This window comes from Colius striatus, chromosome 17, assembly GCF_028858725.1.
Source record: "Colius striatus isolate bColStr4 chromosome 17, bColStr4.1.hap1, whole genome shotgun sequence".
Classification (NCBI taxonomy): domain Eukaryota; kingdom Metazoa; phylum Chordata; class Aves; order Coliiformes; family Coliidae; genus Colius; species Colius striatus.
In genome coordinates, this window is record NC_084775.1 from 6,855,019 (window position 1) to 6,876,064 (window position 21,046).

The 21,046-nt window shown below is 47.8% G+C and overlaps 1 protein-coding gene across 2 annotated transcripts; it reads right to left on the reverse strand.

Moving 5' to 3' along the window:
* Positions 1 to 1,156: 1,156 nt before the first annotated feature.
* GGT5 (gamma-glutamyltransferase 5) lies at positions 1,157 to 20,110 on the reverse strand. Of its 2 annotated transcripts, none has more exons than XM_062010232.1 (13): positions 19,937 to 20,110; positions 18,997 to 19,273; positions 11,185 to 11,315; positions 10,259 to 10,348; positions 9,002 to 9,191; positions 8,307 to 8,464; positions 8,007 to 8,156; positions 7,477 to 7,610; positions 6,725 to 6,927; positions 6,219 to 6,310; positions 5,600 to 5,709; positions 4,432 to 4,539; positions 1,157 to 4,219 (listed from the first exon to the last, which is right to left on the reverse strand). In XM_062010232.1, exons 2-13 carry the CDS (start codon positions 19,155 to 19,157, stop codon positions 4,073 to 4,075), a joined length of 1,674 nt encoding a protein of 557 aa, XP_061866216.1. In that variant the 5' UTR covers positions 19,158 to 19,273; positions 19,937 to 20,110; the 3' UTR covers positions 1,157 to 4,072. The 2 variants fall into 2 exon arrangements, with proteins under 2 accessions (XP_061866216.1, XP_061866214.1); XM_062010230.1 differs by having other exon boundaries at positions 18,997 to 19,279.
* Between the last annotated feature and the right edge of the window lie 936 nt (positions 20,111 to 21,046).

Genomic DNA, 21,046 nt, shown 5'->3' on the forward strand with positions numbered 1-21,046 from the left:
TCTTTCCCAGAAGCTTCTGGAATTGAGGAAAATGTAGTTTCAAGGAATAAAGTGACAGGTAGATTGTGCTTAAGTCACATCAGAGGATGTGACTTTGATGTATCTATTTGCTTTTATCACTTCCACCAAATGAATGGCTTTTACCAGAACCTGCCTGGGATGTGCTCTGTGCTCCTTCTCCCTGAGCTGTTACTGATGAGGGTGTGTTAGATGCAGCCAGAGTTGTCGTTTTCCTTTAGGAATGAGATTGGTTTGGGGCCAAACTTGTATCCTTTTATCACTCAACTGAGACTTTGACTTTTCTACTTCTTGTAATTCCACCACGGGTGCCAGTCAGTGGCCAGCTGCTGCTTAAATACAGTTTGAAGGCCGTTTTGGGAAGCTGCTATTTGTTGGAAATATCTGGCCTTAGCTGAGCTCTTGGCCAAGTGTGATTTGAGAAATCAAATCATAGTACAGCACCATCAGCTTATTGTGATGTTAGAGTCACCATAGTTAGTGTGAACTGTGACAGCAAACGCACATGCTCTGGAACTGGAAGGTAACTGTTTTCTGGGAAATGGCTGTTGAACAAACACACTTTCTGAAGGAAGTCTGAGTAACTGCTGCTGGGCTGTTTCCAGCAGTTCCTAGTACAGCAATCTTACTTGTGTGCCTGAATTTCTGCTAGCTGGACAGAAAACTCCCCTATTATTTATGGATGGTTGTGCGTGCTGTGATGTGCATCTCATGGCCATGCCTATATAAGAGGGCACATGAGGTTCATGTCAAACCTCCTGGCCCACATGCTGCAGGCTGTGCAGCTGCTCTGACTGTTTCACTCCAACATATCTTGCTCGTGTGCCTTCCCTTTGAATGCAGCCACTTCCCTGTTCAGCTCCCGTGTGAGCCTCCTGACTCTCAGGCCGGAGGACAGGGCAGGTTCCCAGGACTGTACTGTCAAGAGGCAATTCAGATCAACAACTGGAGGGTTCTTCAGTCTCATATTAGCACAGTTTTCTTTTGGCAGCCCTGCAGCCTCTACAGGGCTGTGCCAAATCCAAGCTGTGAGAAACAAGTGGCATCTGCAGCTGTCCACACAGTCCTTAGGCTTGTGCAGCAGGGTGTTGTGTGTTTTTAGGCAACACTTTTAGAGGAGAAACTCCCAGACAGTTTAAAAAACACTTTATTAAAAATATAATTTAAAGGCTTTGTTATAAAATCAAGCAGCCTCTGTGCAGTGATGCTTCCAAAGTCCTTGTAAGATGAGTGAGTACAAAAATAATGCTCTCCTGTTGGCATGAGCATGAATGGGGAAAAGACAAAACTGGAGGCTCTTGACCCCAGTGACTTTCAACAGCAGCAAGAAGGTGGCAGGGCAAAAGCAGAGGTCCTAAGGTAGGTACAGTCCTTTGGCTTCACCAGATGTTTGCTAGTGAGGACTGCAGGAGTGGAAGTCTCTGCTGCTGTGAGAGATCTGCACTCTCATTCCTTCCTGTCTTGCAAATTAAAGCTGTGATGGGTTTTAAAACTGCTTAATTGGCTCAGTTTCAGTGTTGGTAGCAAAATAGTTAAATTGCAGTGAGTGCTGGACTATGGATAATATTCCCATGTCTTCATGGTGAGAAGTAGCTGTGATCCTCTGTGCTGGAAAGGTGATAGGCTGCGAAACTGAGGTGTGCTGTACCCTAAGAGATGGCAGAAGTGAAGGCAGTCAGAGGCCTCATTACCCAGTGACTTGTTTTTTCTGCTAGCAAAACATGATGGAGTATGGCCTAGGGCATGACTGAGGGCTGCCCAGAAGGAAGGGAAGCAAGAACTGCTTTTCCTGCCTGCAGCCAGTATTGTTCTCAGTTGCTTTCTTGTAAGCTCTAAGCTCAACTGGGCTAGAAATAACTGCAGGTGTTGCTAAAGCCAATATTGGCCTTGTTAGCCCGGCTGCTCCTGAAATGGGAGCCACAGATGGTGTCTGGTGCCCGTAAGGGCTTCCCCTGTAACAGCTCCACAGTTGGGGTGTTACTTCTGACCCTAGGACCAATGCACCCGGGAACTGATAGCTGAGGTGAGGGAGTTAATGAAAGTAGAAAACTTCAGCCAATTCTGTAGCTTGAATACAACTACCAAAAAAGCTTAGCCACTGCAACCCCTTCCAAATGAACATCAACACTGCTCCCCCTCAAACCTTAGTCCGGTTCCCTTTGCTCACAGCCAGCAGCACTGCAATGCTGTCACTGCTATGGCTTGTCTGATGGAGAAACCAGTAGTCCTTCCCGAACGCGGGGAACATAAGTTGTGGCCCTATCCATGAGTAACTTGTCTTCCAGCTGCCTGATGCAGTGCTTGCAGTTATCATCTGGTAACTTAGGAACACTTTTTTCATTAAGCTGCAGTCACTCTACAGTCCTTGGTGTACAATTTCTGAAGAAAAACACACATCTGGTTCTAGTCAGACTTCACTGAGACCATCATTAAAATGCAAGCAAAGGCTGAGATTTCAACAAGTCACTGTCTTTGTTGGACAGACTTTGTGGGTAAGAATGTAGCCTTAAAACCTCTCTGGCCACCTTGGCAAGGGCGTGTGTGGATGGCCCCAGCTTGAGTTTAACAGTGTGTGCTCCAATGCTTGTTAATGGTGTTTACAGAGGGATTGTGCTTGTTTCAGTGCACTGGGAATAGCATGAGCTGTGCGTGAGGCAAGAATCAACGTGGGAGAGGGAGGGCTCTGCTAGTACCTTGCTCTGGTTTGGCTTCACTTTTTAAAACAGCCCCCCCCAAATACTGCCTGTGCCCACAGGGAAGTACAGCCCACAAGCTTTCAGAAAATGTGGTTGTTGAGGATTGTGGGAACTTGCCCCTGAGTATCTGAGAAGAGTTGAGGGCTTGTGGTGGTGTTTTTGGTTTTGGTTGTTTTTTTCTTAAAGAGTTGATTTTCTTGGCCACTTTGAGCAGGACAAGGTTATGGTTATCACCAAAGACCTTTTGTGTCAGGTCTCTCCTCCAGAAGTCTTCTCTCTCTGTGATAGTTCTTAAGTAGCCCTACAATCTCCTCATGGTCTTAAGGGAACACTGGAGATTAGTTGTGGTAAACAGGGAGTTGAAGCATGCCATTAGGCTATGGGAGAAAAGCACCCTGCCAGTGCTGCATCCTTTCTCTGCCGGGCCAGGCTGAGCCCAGGGCTTCAGAGGAAGCTTTTGTTTTGTTTTGTGTTTCCAAAAACAATAGCTCTCCCACTGCAGTCCTCACCTGCCTTCCCAAAGCCTTATCTTCTGCTGGCACTGAGGAGGGAGAACTGGCACGGATTGAGACTCCCCTTGCCACAGGGAGAGAACAGGGCTGCAGCTCCACAGGTGGCTTATTCTCAGTCAGCAAAGTGCAGGGTGGAAAGAAGCTTCAGCACAGTGACTCTGAGCTTGTGGGGTCCTTTGCATCCTCAAGGCAGAGAGTAGCAGGGCAGCAGATGTTCTGTGGCTTGCTGGTTTCATTTGCCACCTTTGGGAAAGGGCAGGCTTCTTTGGATGGAGAAACCAAGGGTGAGGAGTGTGGGGTTTTCCTTTTCCAAACCCACCCTCTAAGCCTGGATGCTTAAGATTTTAAAGTCCTCACCCTACAGACGCTTCTTGTAATCCTTGTAATCAAAATAGCTACTGAGTTCACACCACTGAGCCCCAGTAATAATAAGCTTATTGTGGCAACAGCTTGTAAGAAACCAGTTCTACTCTGAACTGAGACTCTCCCACGGGAATGGAAGATACAGCTGGGTCATTTCACAGTGTTCCCAGTGGGCTTTGGACCAGTTTTTTTCCCCCATTTTGTATTCTCTTATTCTGAATAGCTGATGTGCTCAAGAAATATGCTTTTCCATATATCACAAAAGAAAAGGAGGACGCAGCTCTAAACAAGGCTGGCTGACCTGTCCTTGCATGGCCTGGGGGTGGTGCTTTGCAGGCTACTGCAATCAGTGTAATCACAAGTCTGGCCGACAGACACTCGAGGAGGCCTGATAGGAACAGGCAACATTGGCAGATCCTGGCCAGCACACACTCTGAATCTCCTTATCTCCTGTAGTTCTGTGAGCTGGCCTGGCATCATGTGCTAATATCCAGCTGACTTCCCCAGCTTCCTTTTATCAGAGTAGGCAGAGATGCATTTTCCTTCCTTGGAAATTCCCTGCACAACATTCATTCCAAATGCATCTTCCGTCCCTTTGTGTCCTCTTCCCAGCAGTCCACCCCTCACCTCCTGCAGCAGGCAGAGAAGGGGAAAGAGAGTGAGGAGTCAGGGGCCTGGGGTCTCAGCACTGCCAGGTGGGAAAATGTGGGGTCAGGCTGAGAAAGTGACACTTAAGCAATATATAGACTAGAAGCAATATATAGACTATTTGGGAGAGTTACAAAAGCAACCTGCTTCTAACCAAAAGGAGAAGACAAGAAGATCCAGGCAAGGCCACTCACCTGGCTGAAATGTTCCTCAAACAGGATATTGGCACCATCAGTGTGCATGATGGGGGCTGAAATGGCATGTTCCAAGTCGTAGCCAAACCACAGCTTGTTTATGATGGCCTGTAATGACACATCTCACACTGCCTAAGGAGGTACTGACAGAACCTGGGGCACACAGCGCACTGCTGTAAGGCCCAACCAGCTCTGTTGTACATCCTTCCTGCAGGACACTGCAAATCTGGGCTCTGAGCAAGGCTGCACTGAGTCAGACCACAAGTGAGGTCTGTCTTCAGGGTGACCCACAGCACATGGTCAGGGCAAGTGTAAGAAGAGGGTGAGTACAAAATGATACTTCCTACAACGCTTTCTCTGAGCCAAAGTGGTGTCCTGGAATTCAGTAGCTACTGATGGCTCATGGCTTTCTTTTCAGGGTCCTTCTTTCTGCTTTCATACCAGGTGCTAGCATGGACTCCTTCCCATGCTTCTCTCCAATTGATGAAAGGAAAAAAAGAAAAACATCTTCTTTTTCCTCTTGTGGCCTTATCTAATTTTATTTGTTCACTGATGGACAAGGTGTTTGTTAGACACCATGCTTCAGTGAGCTCTTTTGCATTAACATTTCTTACTCTCTGTGTAAGTGCAGTGGTTTTCTAGTTTTCCTAGTTTTTCCATCACATGGCTTATCAGTTTATTTTCAGGGCCCCAAGGTATGGCCAATCCCCCTCTTCCTAATAACTTCCTTAACTTTTTAGTTAATTATTCTAACTTCTTCTCTTTCAAAAAAGAATCGAGCAAGGCAGATGGCACTTGCTCTGGTCTCCAAACTGCAGCCTTTAGTGACTTCAAAATTAGAAATAAAGCAAAGCATTTGGGAGTGAAGGCCTGAGGAGAGCCAAGTAAAAAGAGCAGGTGAGACTGGCTGTGGCTGGAAGCCTGGGAGGTTTGAAAGAACTGGCTGTGAGTTCTCCCACCTCCTCCGCTCCTGGTGGGATTGCAATTCAACAGCAGAGGTGAAGCTACCCTATGCCCTCACCACAGAAATGCTAGAGGCAAGAAGCTGAGTACAGACTGCAGCAGGGCTGCATTGCACATAGCAGTACTAGCAGCTCCAAAGGAACTGCTTTTGCTCGGGCCAGCCTGTGCTTCCCTTGCACAGTGGAAGGTGTTACTGCTCACTCACCATGGCAGTAGCACTGATGATCCAGGCCCCGCCTGCTCCTCCGATCACCAGCGTGTCTCCTGTCTTGGAGATGAGAATGGAAGGCACCATTGCAGAGGGAGGCTTCTCTCCTAGAGCAGAGGCAGAGTATTATTCCTCCCCTGTGGCTGTGAAGCGGGCTGGAGAGACACATAGGTGTATCAACCTCATCCTTCTTGCCTCCTTGATGGCAAACTGAGCTGCTGCTCGTTCCTCAAGAAGCTCAAGTCTTGCAGAAAACCAGCTTCCTTGTGCTGAGATCCCATCTTAACAAGAAACTGGACCTTTATGGCACAGGCTTAATAGGAAGAATCTTGGTGCAGGACAGAGCATCCCACACATATTCAGAGTTTGCTGCAGCTCACTCAACCCAGCCAAGGAACCCTTAGGGGGGGTTTTTTAATCTCTGATTTCCTCGATCAGAACCCAAAACTTGCATGTGAGCAGACACAGACACACTACACACTCCTGTTAGTCTGAAATGAGCATGCAGAGCTAGGAAAGAGTGCCTGCAGTTTACAAACATGCCCTGCCCACTTGTGCATGGCCTGCAGGTCCATTTCCTAGCCTCCTGTTGTGTCCTGAGGGTGACAACACTCACCTGATTGAATGCTTCTGTTTGCCATGCAGAAATCTGCCAGCTCATTATTTAAGATGATCCCGGTTTGGCTGGAATATACAAAGGATCCAAACCTACAGGAGGGGGGAGAAAACAAAGCCTCAGTGCCCAGTGCTCTCCTGTTTGGATGCCAGTAACTGGAGCATGGCACCCTGTGGGCTCCCTCAGGCTCCTCCCAGCTTGCAGCTGCCCCAGTGAGGGTGGCCAGAAGGTGTTTGTCCTGGAACAGAGACAGGTCCCTGTTCTGAAATCTGCCCAACACACGGAAGCTCCGCAGAGCTCAGCGAGTCATCATGTCTTTGCAAACCATGATGTTCCTTTGGGCTCATGCTCAAAGACCTTTGCTGCCCCGTGAGAAAGGCAGCAGGAGGCTGCCCAAATCAGTGAAGCCCAAGGGCTTTGCATGTCTGGTAAACAGCCGCTGCAGTTACCCCATGAACCTGATGCATGGCCTGTGAGACACACATTGCACCCCTTGGGCTACTCACGGGTAGTTGATGGTGCTGGTGGCGGACACTGCGCTGCCATCTGCCGTGATCACCGAGATGTGGCTGGTGCCCTTACTTTGGTATCTGTGGTTGTAGATGGACTCCAACAAGTCATAATGGTTGAGTGGATGGTCACCTCGGGTATCCATTTTTTGTCTGACAAGCTCAACAAACTTGTCAGACAGCATGGTCTTCACAAGCACCTGCAAGTGCAGCATGGGGACAGCCTGTGGCACCAAAGCAGAGCTGTGTCTGTGGGCACACAGAACCCAGGGCAGACAGGGCTTGGGGCCTGCACTGGCAGCATCAATGCCAAGGCCACTGACCAGAGAAAATGAAAGCACAGTACTGAGGAACCTCACTTCTGGCAGGAGCATGGGCACATCCTTTATCTGCAATGAGCAGTGAGCAGCGCCTACAGCTGAACAGAAACTGCCAGCAAAGTAGTGCCACCAGACTGCCAGCTCAGCAGAAGGGCTCTTCATTAGCAGGGGTGGTTTTTTTTCCCTTCCATGACTGCAAAGCAGGAGGATGTCAGAGCATCACCTAGTACTGTAGCATTGTGCTGGCAGCAGGATATTCTGGCTTAGCACAGAGGCTGAAATGAGTGGGTGACAATGAAGGTTTAAAACAAAAAGCAAACCCAAACAGGAATTGGATTTCTGCGCCACTCCTCTGTCCAGCACCAGTGTAGACGCGGCTCTCAGTGCTGTGGGTGTCTGCAGTTGCCCCTGTGCACCCAGCTGGCTCACCTGAGCTTTGGAGAAGGCTGGGTCACTCATGTGGGGTTTTAGCATATTGCCAAACTTCAGGGCCTCTGCAATGCGGTGGTATGTTTCTACCTTCTCCTCAGGTGTTGCCAGTGATGCTTCACCAAGTTTATACTCTACAAATCAGGATTAAACAGTTTTTGTTAATTGACCCATGGCAATATTTTTTTAAAGAACTGCAAAAAAAAAACCTGAAAGAAACCTTCTTTTCCCATCCCAGTTCTTATCAAGTTTCCCCTGGGCTTTAGCAGGATGCTGACATGGGAAGAACCAAGTATTAATTTCTGCTGCAACTTCAATTACTCCTGAAGCCTCAGGAAAACTGTGTATTATCCTTTGGCCTCTGCAGCAACTATGATGATATTGTTCCATTGTAAGAATGAGCCAGTCCATCATCCTGCTGCTCAGCATGATCACACTGCTGCTGTGGGAGCCATTTCTCCCATTACTTCTCTATTGCTCTAGAACAGCACTTTGCAAATCTCACTGCCCCTTTTTCCTGAGGAATTTACCTTCCAGGATCTTGAGGATGAACATAAGCACAGCACCTCCCAAGGGCGGCCCAGGAGAAAAGACTCTGGTGTGGTTGTTGAGGGTAATGTTCAGAGCTGAGGACACCTCTGCTTTGTATTCCCGAAGGTCCTCCAGGGAGATACTGGATCCTTTAATAGAAAACCAGACAGGTTTATAGCAACTGGCCCTGTCCCAAATGGCAAACAAATAGCACGTGTTGGCTTTCCCCTGACATCCAGCTGGCACCCAGTTGCTGGGAAACAGCCCATCTGTCAGTATTAGCTGTAGCTGTTACCTACCAGCCTTTCTAAGGTCCTCCACCAAGGCCTTTCCTATCTGCCCCTCATAAAATGCTTTGGCTCCATTTTCTGCCACAGCTCTCAGTGTCTGCTGCAGTGCCGGCCACCTGAAGCTCTCCCCAAGCTTCAGAAACCTTTCACCATCACATATGAGTGGGCTGTTAAAGAAGAACATCATCAGTTTACAGTATGTGCTTATTCTGTCCCCAGAGTCTGCTATCCAAAGCTGCTGTGCTATTGGCATGCCATGCACTTCCCAAGCCAGTGCTACACTGTCTATGTGGAGAGCAGTCCTTCTCAGCTGACTGCTACCCAGAGAACTAGGCACTTGTACCCCAAAGTTTCCTCCACAAGCCCTTTGGCCCTGGCCCAGGTCAGTGGGGCTTCTCCAAATGTGTGTCTGTTGTCAGGGGATGCTTTCCACATACAGCCAGCTTCTCCCCGTGAGCAGACTTGCCTAGCAGACAGTTTTGTTGTGCCAAGCCATTCTAAACTGCAGCCTCCTCCCTACCTGCTGACAGACTTTTTAAAAAACAACCAACTTCTGTTCTTCCCTCCCTGCCCATATAAAGCATTTACTGAGCAGGAGCCACAGCAGCAGCCTGCTCTCCATGGCAGCATGTCAGAGGAAGAGCCTGAAGCTGACGGAACACTGGCCCTCACACTGCCACTGCAATTTCACTCATGGGTCTTACCACAGCTGTTTTCCTGGAACCAAGAACTTTGAGTGACGGAAGATTTTGTCCATTACAGGGGAAATGGCAAGTGGCTCTGAAAGGAGCTTGATGGTTGGCTCAAACAGGGCTTTCCACGGTAAGCGTCCGTGTCGCTGGTGTGCTGCCTCGTATCCGCGGAGCTCTCCCGGCACAGCGATCCAGCGGGGCCCTGCAGAGCACAGCAGCAACCATCACTGCCTGGCCCACACTGGGGACTTGTATAGGCAGCATTAAGGCTTTGAAAAGCAGGATTGGGTTTTTTTTTTTTCCTTTCTTGTTCATGTATTTTTTTCCCACTACCTAATAGGAGAGGTACAGAGAAGCTGGAGCCAGACTCAGAGGTGCACAGTGAGCACAAGAGGCAACAGGCACACATTGCAGCAAAGGAGGTGGCAGCTGGACATAAGAGAAAAAGCAGTCATGTGGAGCCTGGTCAAACTCTAGAACAAGTCAAGCTGTGAAATTCCCCATCCTTGGAGAAGTTAAAAAGCATGAGTAACCTCAGCCAACTCTGACATCACTGCTTTGAGCAGGAGTTGGAGCAGACACCTCCAGCTGTCCCTTCCAACCACACTTGTTCTTGATTCCTTTTCAGGTTCATCTCCCAAGGATAAGATCTCCAGGAACCAGGACACAACTCAAAAGAAAAGATGCTAAAAGGAAGGAGAACAAATGCAGCAAGAAACATGGAGTGATCCTAGATGTGCTGCTAAAGTGAGAGTGCCAGCTGCCAAATGGGTAACAGCAATGGGACGTGGAGCCTCCTCGGATGGGAGTGAGGTGGCAGCTGAGCTAAGCCAGAGCCCAGTTCAACTCCCGGTGCTCTCAGGTTGCTTCCTTAATGTAAGGACATGGGCAGGCATGATACATTGCTTGCTTTCATTTCCAGAAAGTCTGAGCAGCTATTGACCTTATTTTTCTCTGTAAGAACTGCTGGGAAATGAGTGCTTTGGGAAATCTGATCTTGAAAGGCAGACTTTCTATGATGGGAAATTATGTTGTGATGTCTCCCCTGCTCTGCTCCCACTGCCTCACTGCTCAGGTTGCCACTGTTACAGGTACTTTTATGGACCTAGTATTTTTTTTCTTGCTTTTGCAGAAGTCACTCCAGGAAGAGTACAAGCAATTAAACAGAACTTCAGCTAAGTCATCAAGGTCCTCATTTCCATCACCCTGAGCTCGGTGCACTGCAAGCCAGGAGGGCACAGAGCCCTCGTGCCCTGTCCGTGTCCTTACCGATGCAGGCGTCAGGGACACAGCCAGACAGCAGATCGTGGGGGAACTCTCGTGGGACTGTCTCGCGAGCATTGATCACCTCCACTCTGCCTGGAAAGGAGAGAGGGAAAGGTACAACATTGTCCTGATGCAGCAAGTGCCATCACTCCTCAGGCAGCCATGCCCAGTGTGGTGCTGTGCTGAGCCTCCCTACACCTTCTGTCATACTCTCTGTATCAGGAAGCTTGAGAGGGTTTAAAAGGCCCAAGCAAACAAAAAAACCCTCACTTCTGAATAAGAGAAAAAACCTCTTATTTCAGGCCTAGTCTGTTATTTTTGCCTCCTTCTCTGCCTTCTATTTCTCTTTTCCTGCTGCAGAGGCAGGAGCCCGCAGCGGTACCCTGTGCACCGAGCAGGAGCACATGCAGCTCAGCACACAGAGTAACTCAGCTGGCAGGACAGGACTGCTGGCTGGAGACAAGGTTACAGGGCTCAGACAAAAAGACAGAGAAAAACAGGGAATAAGATAAAAAAACATAGGTAGTTTTGCCAAATTATGCTGTTGCATAAGATACACCCAGCCATTTCCAGACTCGTGACTCTGTGAGCCTACTTGGCACTCTTTAAAACTACAACATTGTTACTGTGTTCATTGTTGATTTTACTACTTAGCTCTATGAGCTCTGGGGGAGGGTTGGAGCCAAGACAGTTTAAAAAAACCCAAAACATTAAAAGGATTAGAAACATAAAAGCAAGAACACCACACCAGGGGCCAATCCAAACACAGAGAGGCTTCCCAGCAGACCCTCAGCATTGCTAGATTTAGCTTCCTGAAGATGCCCCTCTGACCCAGGCTGGTGAGGACTGTGAGGGCTCTGACTTCTCCACGGCAGCTGAGTGTCTGCAGGGAGCCAGGGCACCGTGGAGGGGCTGGGGCTGGCCAATACCTGTGATGGCGTTATAGATGGTAAATACAACACCACCACCTAGGCCCGAACTCTGAGGATTCATCACTGAGGTGCAGATCAAGCCAGCAATGGCAGCATCCACCGCTGTGCCTCCACTTTTCAGGATGTCCCTGTGGTAGAAAGGGGGAAAAAAAAGACTGTTAAAGTGCAGGAATGATAGAATGGAGGAGTCACATGAAAATGTCTCCCTGGGGTGCTTGCAAGGCAGCCCCAGCTGGACCAGAGCAGCCAGCAATTGGAGAAAGCTGCTGGCAGCAGTGTGGGTGTGAGATTGCAGAATGGCACCTTCCTCTGTGAGACTGAGAAAAAAAACTAGTGGGAAAGAAGATAGCCTCTGCAGGAGGAAAGAGCAGCCAGGACCCAAGAGCAGAGAGCATGCTCTTTCTCTGGGACAGAGACAACTGCAGCCCTCACACGTGCTGCCTACAAAAAAGGCCATCAATGAGCTCCCAGGTGGCAGGGGATGCCCTCACAGAGGAGAGAGCTTTCCACACGCTGGGAAGCAAATGATTTCTAGCTCCCTACCTAGTTCCCAACAAAAGGGCATATACTGGTCAACAGGACAGGGCACTGAAGCAGAAACTATGCCTCCATGTGAAGCAAACTCCTGAGACTCAACATGTCAATTCAGGCTTTACTTTGTCACTCTTACAGCGTGCCTTGCTACGTATGAGATATTAGCACAGAAATCCCATCCCCTCTCTGTATCCCCAAAGGCAAAACCAAACAGGTAAAAAGCCCCCCTCAACTGTTCCTACTTAGGCACAGCCACTCCAAAGAGCACACGGGTCATAAGCCAGCCTTGTACAACAACTCTCTGCTAGAGAAATGTGTCTCAGCAATTGCTTCCTTCAAGCACAGCTTCAGTCTTTTCCTTGCAGTGGCAACGTGGTGGGTGGTGTTTCCTTGCATAGCCTGGCAGCAGCCACTTTGTTTAGATTGGGATATTGCTTAGATAAAGCAAAGCCAGAAAGTGGAATAGTTCATTGATTTGAGTGCAATTGCTCCCAGAGGCTGTGACCGGAACACAGAGCACACACAGGGCTGGCTGGAGCTGGGGCCAGGATGCTATGGCTGGCACAATGCCTGCAGGGAAGTGGCATGTGGACAAACAGAGAGAACATGAGCCAGCAGTATGCCCAGGTGGCCAAGAAGGCGAATGGCACCCTGGATTGTATCAGCACTGATGTGGCAGCAGGCCCAAGGCAGTGATTGTCCCCTTGTACTGGGCACTGGTGAGGCCGCAGCTCAAGTGCTGTGTTCAGTGTTGGGCATGTGCACAGGGCCCACAAAACCCAGAGTTTCTTAGTATCACCTTACTCCTGCTCCCTCCCTCCAACACTCCCAGTGAGCACAGAGCCAGGATAACACAAGCCATGTAAACTCCAGCTTATACCTGTGCCCTTGGCTCCCGCTGAGATTGAAGAGGACTCTGTGGAAAAGGTCTCTCTGGGGGCTAAAGAAAGCAGCCAGTTACTCCAGGGAGCTGAAACCTAGACTATTACTCTACTGGCAAAAGTGACACAGACTTCCTGGGAGCATCAAGGAACAAGGAGGAGGAGAGCATTCAGCAGCCAGGGGAGCAGCCTTCAGCACTGCAGGATGGACACATCCTGCCTGGCATGGCTGAGGCAAATCAAGTGCTGGTTTATCAGCACTGATTACTCCAGCCTGTTGTCTACCCAGTAGTTTTCAGATGGTTCAGGCCAAAGCACTGATTGTCCGTGCCTCAGAGAGCAGGAAAGGCAGAAATAGTCTTTACTGTTCCTGCTCTGTGCCCACCACAGTGACACAATATAAAGCAAAAATAACACCAGCAGCCAAGGCAGGGACACATTCTCACAGAAAAGCAAAGCATGCTTTACATTGTCCTTAATCACTTGCCCTCATTAATCTCATTTTGCAATACAAACAAGATTACAAGAAAAACAGAATTTCCAGGATAAAATCAAATCCTGATCAGGGCTAATAAGAAAATTTCTTTGAGTTGCTTTGGTCTTTGGTCCCCTCAGTCTGGCTCACCTGCTTTCAGTCACAGCCCTGACGCTTCCTTGGAAGTGATGCCTGAGGAATTTGTGTCTTTCTCATCTAGCCAGACTTGCAGGTACACTCTGTCCCATTAGGCGCTCCCTTTCTATGGATCACTGTTACAGCTGCCTTAATTAGAACACAAAACCCTGGAGAGACAATTGTCCCCTCAATCAAAGCGTGGTATCTTACCAGCTCTCTCTAGAGATATCTTAGCCTACAGCTGACAAGACCTGATAACAACATGTTTTGTCCTATATCCTTCCTGTCACTCAGCTTTAGCTTTAGGGTTTAGCCATTAATGGAGTTTCCTTAAAGTCTGAAACAGAAGAGGATGTTACCAAGTCCTGCTCCAGCAGCAGCAGAACAGGCTTCACCTGCCCTGAATGGATGAACAAGTACCTTGTGAAGGGGCTGTGCTGGGCTACAGGCTGAGTCTGCTGCTCTGCTCAGGGCCAGAAAGAGCCCTGGAGCTGTTTTAAGTCACAGGAAATGCCAAGGCATAGAATTAGATTGACTTGGTTTTTTCTGCTAAAGAACATGGGGGGCTGGGAGGAGACCACCCATTACACAGCAGCTGCTGCCTTAAGATTTATGAAGAGCAAAAGCAACAGCTGCTTCTGTGAAAAAACGGCCAGTTTCCAAATTTAAAACTGTTAAAATAGAAGAAGGGAAGGCAAACCCTTTGGGATATAAACCTTCATCAGCAATGCTGCTGGGCCATCACTGAAAAGGATGTTTGCAGCAGATTCTCTGCCTAGAAGTGAGCTTCCCAGGACCACAGACATTTTCTGACTGTTGAATTCTCACCATTCTGACCCTCCCCACAACCTCGTTCCCCCAGCGGGTGTTTCAGAAGCAGCCAGTTCCCAGGGCTCATGCAGGCTGTGCTGGAGCAGGGGGTCAGGGATGGCTGCTGGGCTGGGTCAGCTCAGCCTCACTGTAGCAAATCCCAGCACTGGAATAAGCACTTCTGCTAAATCAGTTCCTGGCCTTACACTGCTCTTTCTTCTGCCATTTGAGAAACAAACAGATGCAGAGCAGTGGATGGCAGAGCTCAACCAGCACGTTGGTAGGGACTAGAAAGCATTTTGCGTGGTTAATTGAAAAAGCCTTTTCCACTGCCAGGAGGGAAGAAGTGGCTCAGAGCTGGAGGCAAGGGTGGGTTTGGGTACTGCTTGCTGCCAGGGCAAGCACCTCCTGTCTCCTCATGGCTTCTTGACATAAGGACAAATTACCAAGGTGGGCTTTGATACCTTTGGGTATCGTTTAGCCTCACATTCCTCTTCATGAAAGTGTTTCACTTCATTCAGGGACATTTTTTCCAGTGCAGGGCCTCTGTCTAAACCAGACAGCTGCATGGTATTGCTTTCAGCCCCCAATCTCCACCAGTAAAACCCTTCATAGCAAAAGACCCAACCTTGTTCAGTATAGAATTGGGCACTGATGGCTGAGCAAGTCTAGCACAGGACCTGCCAACAGGATGATGTTGAGTTGCTGAGATTGCTCACTTCTGCTTGAAGCCAAAGAGCCACATAAAGATTCCAGAAAGTCCAACCTTACACAGCCCCAGAACATACAAACACCATCTCCAGAGCTGGAAACCTCAAGCATGAGGATGACAGCTTGCACAACTGAAGAAAAACGAGCCGCAAACACAGGCTGTGAGTCTGTCCCTCATCTGCTTCTACTAATGAATTGCAGAGCCACACAGTTCCTTCACAGCTGAACTACCAGTGAGAGAAACACGAGGGCCCTGAGGTGTTCTCCCTAGCCCGTCATCCCACCTGTTAAAGGACGATTGCTTTCTGGACAAGAGGTTCAGTTATTTCCAATAAGTTCAATTGAAAGCTTTACTGGGAGCACACAAAGTCTCTGCCTTAAACAGCAGCATCTTAAACCAACACAGTATCATGTAATGCCCCAGGAATTTCATTACTAAACCAAAGCATCTGGTTTGAGATTTTGGTTTGTTTTTTTTTAAAAGGAAACAAGACTTTTTAATTAAAGAATAAGATGTATAGGCAGGTCAGGGATTAGATGCTGCTTTTAACTCGCACGGCTTTAGGCACCAGAGCAGTGTGATTGGTGTGATGCCCCCCCTGCACTGCAGCACCCTCTGCACAAGTTCCCAGGAGTAGGATGAAAGGGGTGGCTGCAGGGGACAGAGCCAGGGCTTAGGAGAGAAGGTCTGGAGGTCAGTGGGGAAGAGCTGCCAAGACGCAGCACCGGCGGCTGTGTCTGCAGTGTGCCCCAGGGACTGGCCGCAGGGACTCCTGCTCTCAGGTTCAGTTACAACACGTGGCTTTCATTTCCTTGTAGCTTTGCTATACACAAGCCACCAACACGAATTCTTTTTCCCTATGATGTTAGAGGTTGCTTTTCCTTTTTTGTATTTCCACTAAAAGCATTCAGCAATTAGCAAAAACCTATGACTGAGGAATTTTTTTTGTTTACTTTACTTGTTTGAAACTCCTCTGGAAATTTTGTTAGGCAGCTCTGCAGTGTGCAAAGCCAGAGAGGTAGCACTTCTGCCTCCAGTTCAAGGAATTCTCTCTAACTTGGCCAAGTTGTTTGATCTGGGAAAAAAAAAGAGCCCCAAACTGATCATTAAAAACTCCGATCATATTGTCATATAGTTTTTTTCTGTAACTTAGTTTTATATACACAAAAATGCATATGTATGTAGCCATCAGTGAATTAGCCAGTTTTGGTAGATTCATTCTCCTATGATTTCTAAGCAATGAGAGTGGAAATGAGGCTGTTCCAACCCTGAGCTGCAAAAGCTAAGCACATCTTCCTTGAAAAAAATTGCATCTGGTAATGGCTTTGGGGCAGAAAAAAAACAAAGAAATTACTATTCTGTTCCCCTGGCTGGAGCAGAAGCCAGCAGAGTGGTCATGTCCTGCCTCAAACACAGAGGAGATGGGAGTAGTGACTGATCTGTGGAGGCAGGATCAGGGCAGAAAAAAGGAGGGGGGTTGATGGCAGTGCTGTGTTGGTAGGATGAGAAAATGAGATGCAGTGGCTGCACAGGCTCAAACACCAGCACAGGGAGATGGGTACACGAGGGAAGGAGCAGCCAGAGAGCTGAAGGTGAGGCAGCAGTTAGGCAGAAGGCAAGCACGGGTACCAAAGGGCCTGCAAGGACTCAAGAGCTCTTGTGCCCTTGTATCTCACCATTTATGACAGCTCACCTATTCCTCAATGCTTTACAGTATCACAGGTCCAAACAGCCAGTGCAAAAATGTGCAAATGTTTGCATAATTGCAGAAAACTAGTGCAGACCTCAACACAGGACTTTGTAAGAAACAGAAAACCCCAAGATTAATTATTTTTTCTTGTTTCCTCTCACCTAAGTCTCATGAATTTAGGATTTTATTGTTGAACAGCTGAAGTCAACAGCACTGTTGCAATCTCAGAATCATTCAGCTGACTGGCTGGGCAGTGTCTGGGAAGGAGTTAGGGTTGTACATTGAGGGATGCTTGGCTTTGCCCAAGTCTTGCTTTGTTGCTATGACAAATGAACTGACAGCTCACAGGTGGGGACAGCAGGGCCTGGTGGCTCAGACTATTTGAAACTGAATTTTATTGCTACTGCTGTGAGAAATTCCTATGTGATGCTAAACTCTTGTTCAACAAAGATTAGGCAGAAGGCTGCTTTACGCTACTCAGCTCCTCATGCTCACATCAAGACCTCTGGGCCAGGTCCAGAGAAGCCCTTGCCTAGGAGGTCTGTGTGAGATGGTCCCTGAGCAGCTCAGCCTGGTCTGAAAGGCAGAGACCCCATCACAATGGCCCTGATGTAGCATCCATGCACTACAGGTACTATGCTAGACTTCCTTATTTAGACTGGTGAAATAACATCATTTGCTCACTTTACAGATTGCTATGAGAATTAAGTTTAGTGGTATCATGTGCTTAATGGCTAAGAGCTGAAACATGACATACAGCACAGAAACGTCTGGGAGAAAATGAACAAGATCACGCAGAACAGAGCATGCAGGAAGCTTCCTCCAAAGAAAAACATGTTCCTTCCTTACAAGCTACTGCTGTGAGCCAGTGGGGACAATGAGAGAAATATGGCAGCAACAAACAAAAGAACAAACATTAACACAGAGCTTATCATCACAAGCTCTGTTGAAGAGGAACACTTTTGTTAACAGTTTTACTTTTCTTATCTATTGCAAGAATATGAGCACATGGCCCAAGTTGAGAGAACAACACAGGAGTGTGGCTCATTCCAAATACAAGGACAGCACAAAATGAGCACAAGGGCTTCCAAGAACAGCTGGAGGCAAAGGATAATAGGAAAAGCAGTAGCATGAGCAGGCAGAGGGTGAGGGAGGTGCAGCCAGGGTGAAGAAGAGTCCTGACTGGGGAGATCCAGGGGCTTGGCAGGGTTGGGTGGAGAGAGTTGATACATTTGTAGCAGCAGGATGTGATATGCAGATGCTCCAGACTGGGAAAAAGAGGGAGAAAAACGTGTGTAGAAGTTGGAGCAAGGACAGAATTTTTTGGGGATCCTCAGCAAACTATTTGTAGGAAATCTAAGGGTGTCAGTTGGACTGGAGAGACACCACTGACACTGCCAGCAAGTGCACTGGAGCCACAGCCCCATCAGTGGTTGAGGCTGTGGAGCAGCAGCCTTGCAGCCAAAGCTGCTCAATTGGCACCTGATCACAGATTTCTGTGGCTCTCACTCCAGTGCCTTCCACCTGATCCTACACTACTTCAAGTGAAAAATTACAATAGCTGCATAAGTGCCGTGGTTTTCCCAGCAGATTCTTTGGGTAATCCAATCATGTATTTACCTCTATTTCTATTAATACCGATGTAAAAGATACCTCTTCTGCCCTCTAAGGAACTAACCTGTGGCCTAGCATAAAAACCTTGACGTACATGCAACCACAGTCCATTTTCTCCACAACCCACAAAGCTGTCAGCACATCATTGAAGGTCCATGTATGTGACACGGCACACATGATATCTCACCTCAACTCTTTCAGCCCCCAAGCAGAGCCCACAGCTCTGCTGCTGGAACATCCTGCAATGCATGGAGCTTGTAGAGTTCCATCCTTTCACTTCCATGTATACAAGCATTTAAGAATTGAACAGTAATAGCAAAATAATAATGTAAGAGCCAAAACGTTTGAGAGAGAAGCTGTTACACAAACTGGAGAAGCTGTTACACAAACTGAAGTGTAACCACCTGGGCAGCTAGAGAGGTTTTTTTTTTTAAACCTACATGTTTCCTATCAAGTAATGTAAGTAGGTCTTTCATACTTACACTGGTTTGCCTGAACTTCAATTAAATTTGCTCTTTGCTTTCCAGACACAACTGCTGGAGAGAAGCACACACCCTGAAGGCTGGGATGCCCAGTGCCCTCAGCCTGCCTTCCTTGCCTCTGCTCAAGTCCAGCTGCAGCTCTCTGATAGCTCCTATCCCTTCAAGCCACTTGTCTGACAGACTTATCACCATAAAGTAAATTGTTAATGTCTTGCTTCTCCACTTAAAAACAACCTTGTATTTGTATACTATAAATATTTTTACTTTCTGAAAGGCCATAAGTCACAGAGCTGCAATTTAGTGACATCAGATAATGAAAATCAGCATCCACCACAGAGGCAGGGCTCCATCTGCCCTCAGAGCACGCAGGGAGCAGCATCGCTGCGCAGCCCCAGCTGCACGAACCCGCTCCGCTCCCGCAGCTACTACCTGTCCCGCCGCGAGCCTGAGCCCGTGAGGGTGCGCGCACATACCGGCCGATGAGGGAGCAGGTCTCGGTGTCGGCGGCCACGGCTCCGTGCACGTAGCGCTGGGGCCCGCACGTGGGCCGCGTCAGGGTGACCACCAGCGCGACCACCGCCGCCAGCGCGCCCAGGGCCAGCAGCACCAGGGAGCACAGCTTCCCCGGGCTCATGGCTCTTCCTGCGCCGCCGGCCGCTTGCACTCCTTTGGCGAGGGCTTTCCCCGGGCTGGAAGCGGAGGACCACGGCGGTTTGGGGAGGGAGGTCTCGCTGGACTGGGCTCTGCCCCCTGCAACTAAGAATGTTGAAGATTAAAAGCTGCTAAGAAGGTTGCTCTGTCTCGTCTGCTCTCTTATGTGTGAGAAGCTTTTCGTAAAGTAAACTTTTTCTGGCATATCCACCAAATGCCTTTTTTTTTTCCAAGTCTCTGATGAAAACATTTAACACATTCACTGCTGGAGCATTGCAAAGTGAAACCTTTATGCTGCTTTCGGGCTTCACAGCTTCCCTCTCTCCAAACTGCCAAAGGCAGCCTACATGATGAAGTCACTGGGAAAATTACATCAATCCTACATTGCAAACTTGGGGTATTTTCTTTCTATAAGACTACTGAAAGAAGTAAAAGCTAAATACAAAAATATAAAGGTGGAAGCTCCATATTTACTCTTACTCTACCTTATAGTTTATTATAATCTTATTTACCTTTTTTTCATCATTAGAACTCACCAGTGTCCTCACCACTCACCTTCTGTAAAAAAGCCTGAGTGCCTGGAACAAAACAGCACATCTTTGCACCCTGCAAAACACTAGAGCTAAAAGCTCTGGGTGCCAGCCTGTCTGTCAGAAACCACAGCAGCTGATTAAAGATGTGACTCCACATCTGCCTGCTGTCTTTCTAAAAGATGTTATCTGTGCCCCTTTGCCGGGTAGACTTGGGAGAAGGAGAACTCACCTGTGCAGATTGTCTTCTGTATTTCAGGACTTTGAACTTGCAGCCACTAAACTTTCTCTAGGTAATACTGTTTCATGTGGCGTATCTCAAGAAGAAGAACTGATAGATTGTCTGTATTGTAGTTGCATCTTCCCGTAAGGTTATCTTAAGGGAGTGAGAACAGTCCAAGAAAAAGATATGGTTTTGTCCAAGATAAAAGCATGGTCCCTGGGGAATGTACTTGGCACGTGTATGAAGCCTCCACAGCTCTAATGGGATTCTTCTTTTCACCCCATTGCAAAACATTGCTGATCTTGTCAAATTTCTCAATCCTTACATGACTCTTATGATTCATTTTTTGAAAAATGATTCTGTAACAAATAGTCATCACTCTGGTGTTTCTTGGGAAAACTCTTCCTTTAAATTCATAGCAGGGCTGGATACCAAGACCACTCAGTACCAAAAGGCTTAAGTGGATTTTGCCCATTTGCTTTCGTCAAATGCTGTGGAGAATTCAAGTGCAGACTCCAAATTTCCGTCCATTTGGGTTTTCAACTCAGCACATCAAACACCTTTAACTGAAAAAACCACTTTTGTTGCCAAGGAAAAGACCTGGAAGACAGAAGAAATGTAATGAAGAAATGTGTCATCTCCCAGACCATGACTGGGAAAGCCAAAATGCATCTTATTATCTACTCCAACTAACAAATACCTCCCACAGTCAAACCCATTAGTCTTTTAGATACATAAATGCAGTCTGAGCCACCTTGTGTCTTTCAATGTGTAACCTTTACAGTCTTGTTGATACAACACTCAACTTTTACCATATTATGCTTCAAAGCCCGTATTGACCCTCCCATGTGAGAGGCTGCTTATCTATTCACATATTAGGGCTCAGGACTTCTATTTGTCTGTGTGGTTCTCAAAACTTTCACATTTACCACGATTGACTGGGAGGGCAGTTTACCTTGCCATAGATCTCCACACATAGCATTTCACTGCAAGGGCTCTTTGTTCCTCCACTGCCAGCATGAAAGGCTTTGTATGCTGCATGAAAAAAACCCTTACAGGCCAAGAGATACTCAAGGAGATTTAAATTATAGTTGTAATTATTAACAGAATCACCATTTA

Bases quoted from the DNA above. Each gene is read 5' to 3' on its own strand.
- GGT5 (XM_062010232.1), bottom strand. From the start codon at position 19,157: ATGAGCCCGGGGAAGCTGTGCTCCCTGGTGCTGCTGGCCCTGGGCGCG. The intron at 8,157-8,306 runs GTAGGTAACAGC...TTTCTATTAAAG, and splicing joins GGAGGACCTTAGAAAGGCTG to GATCCAGTATCTCCCTGGAG. The intron at 5,710-6,218 runs GTGAGTGTTGTC...CCTCTGCTCTAG, and splicing joins AAACAGAAGCATTCAATCAG to GAGAGAAGCCTCCCTCTGCA.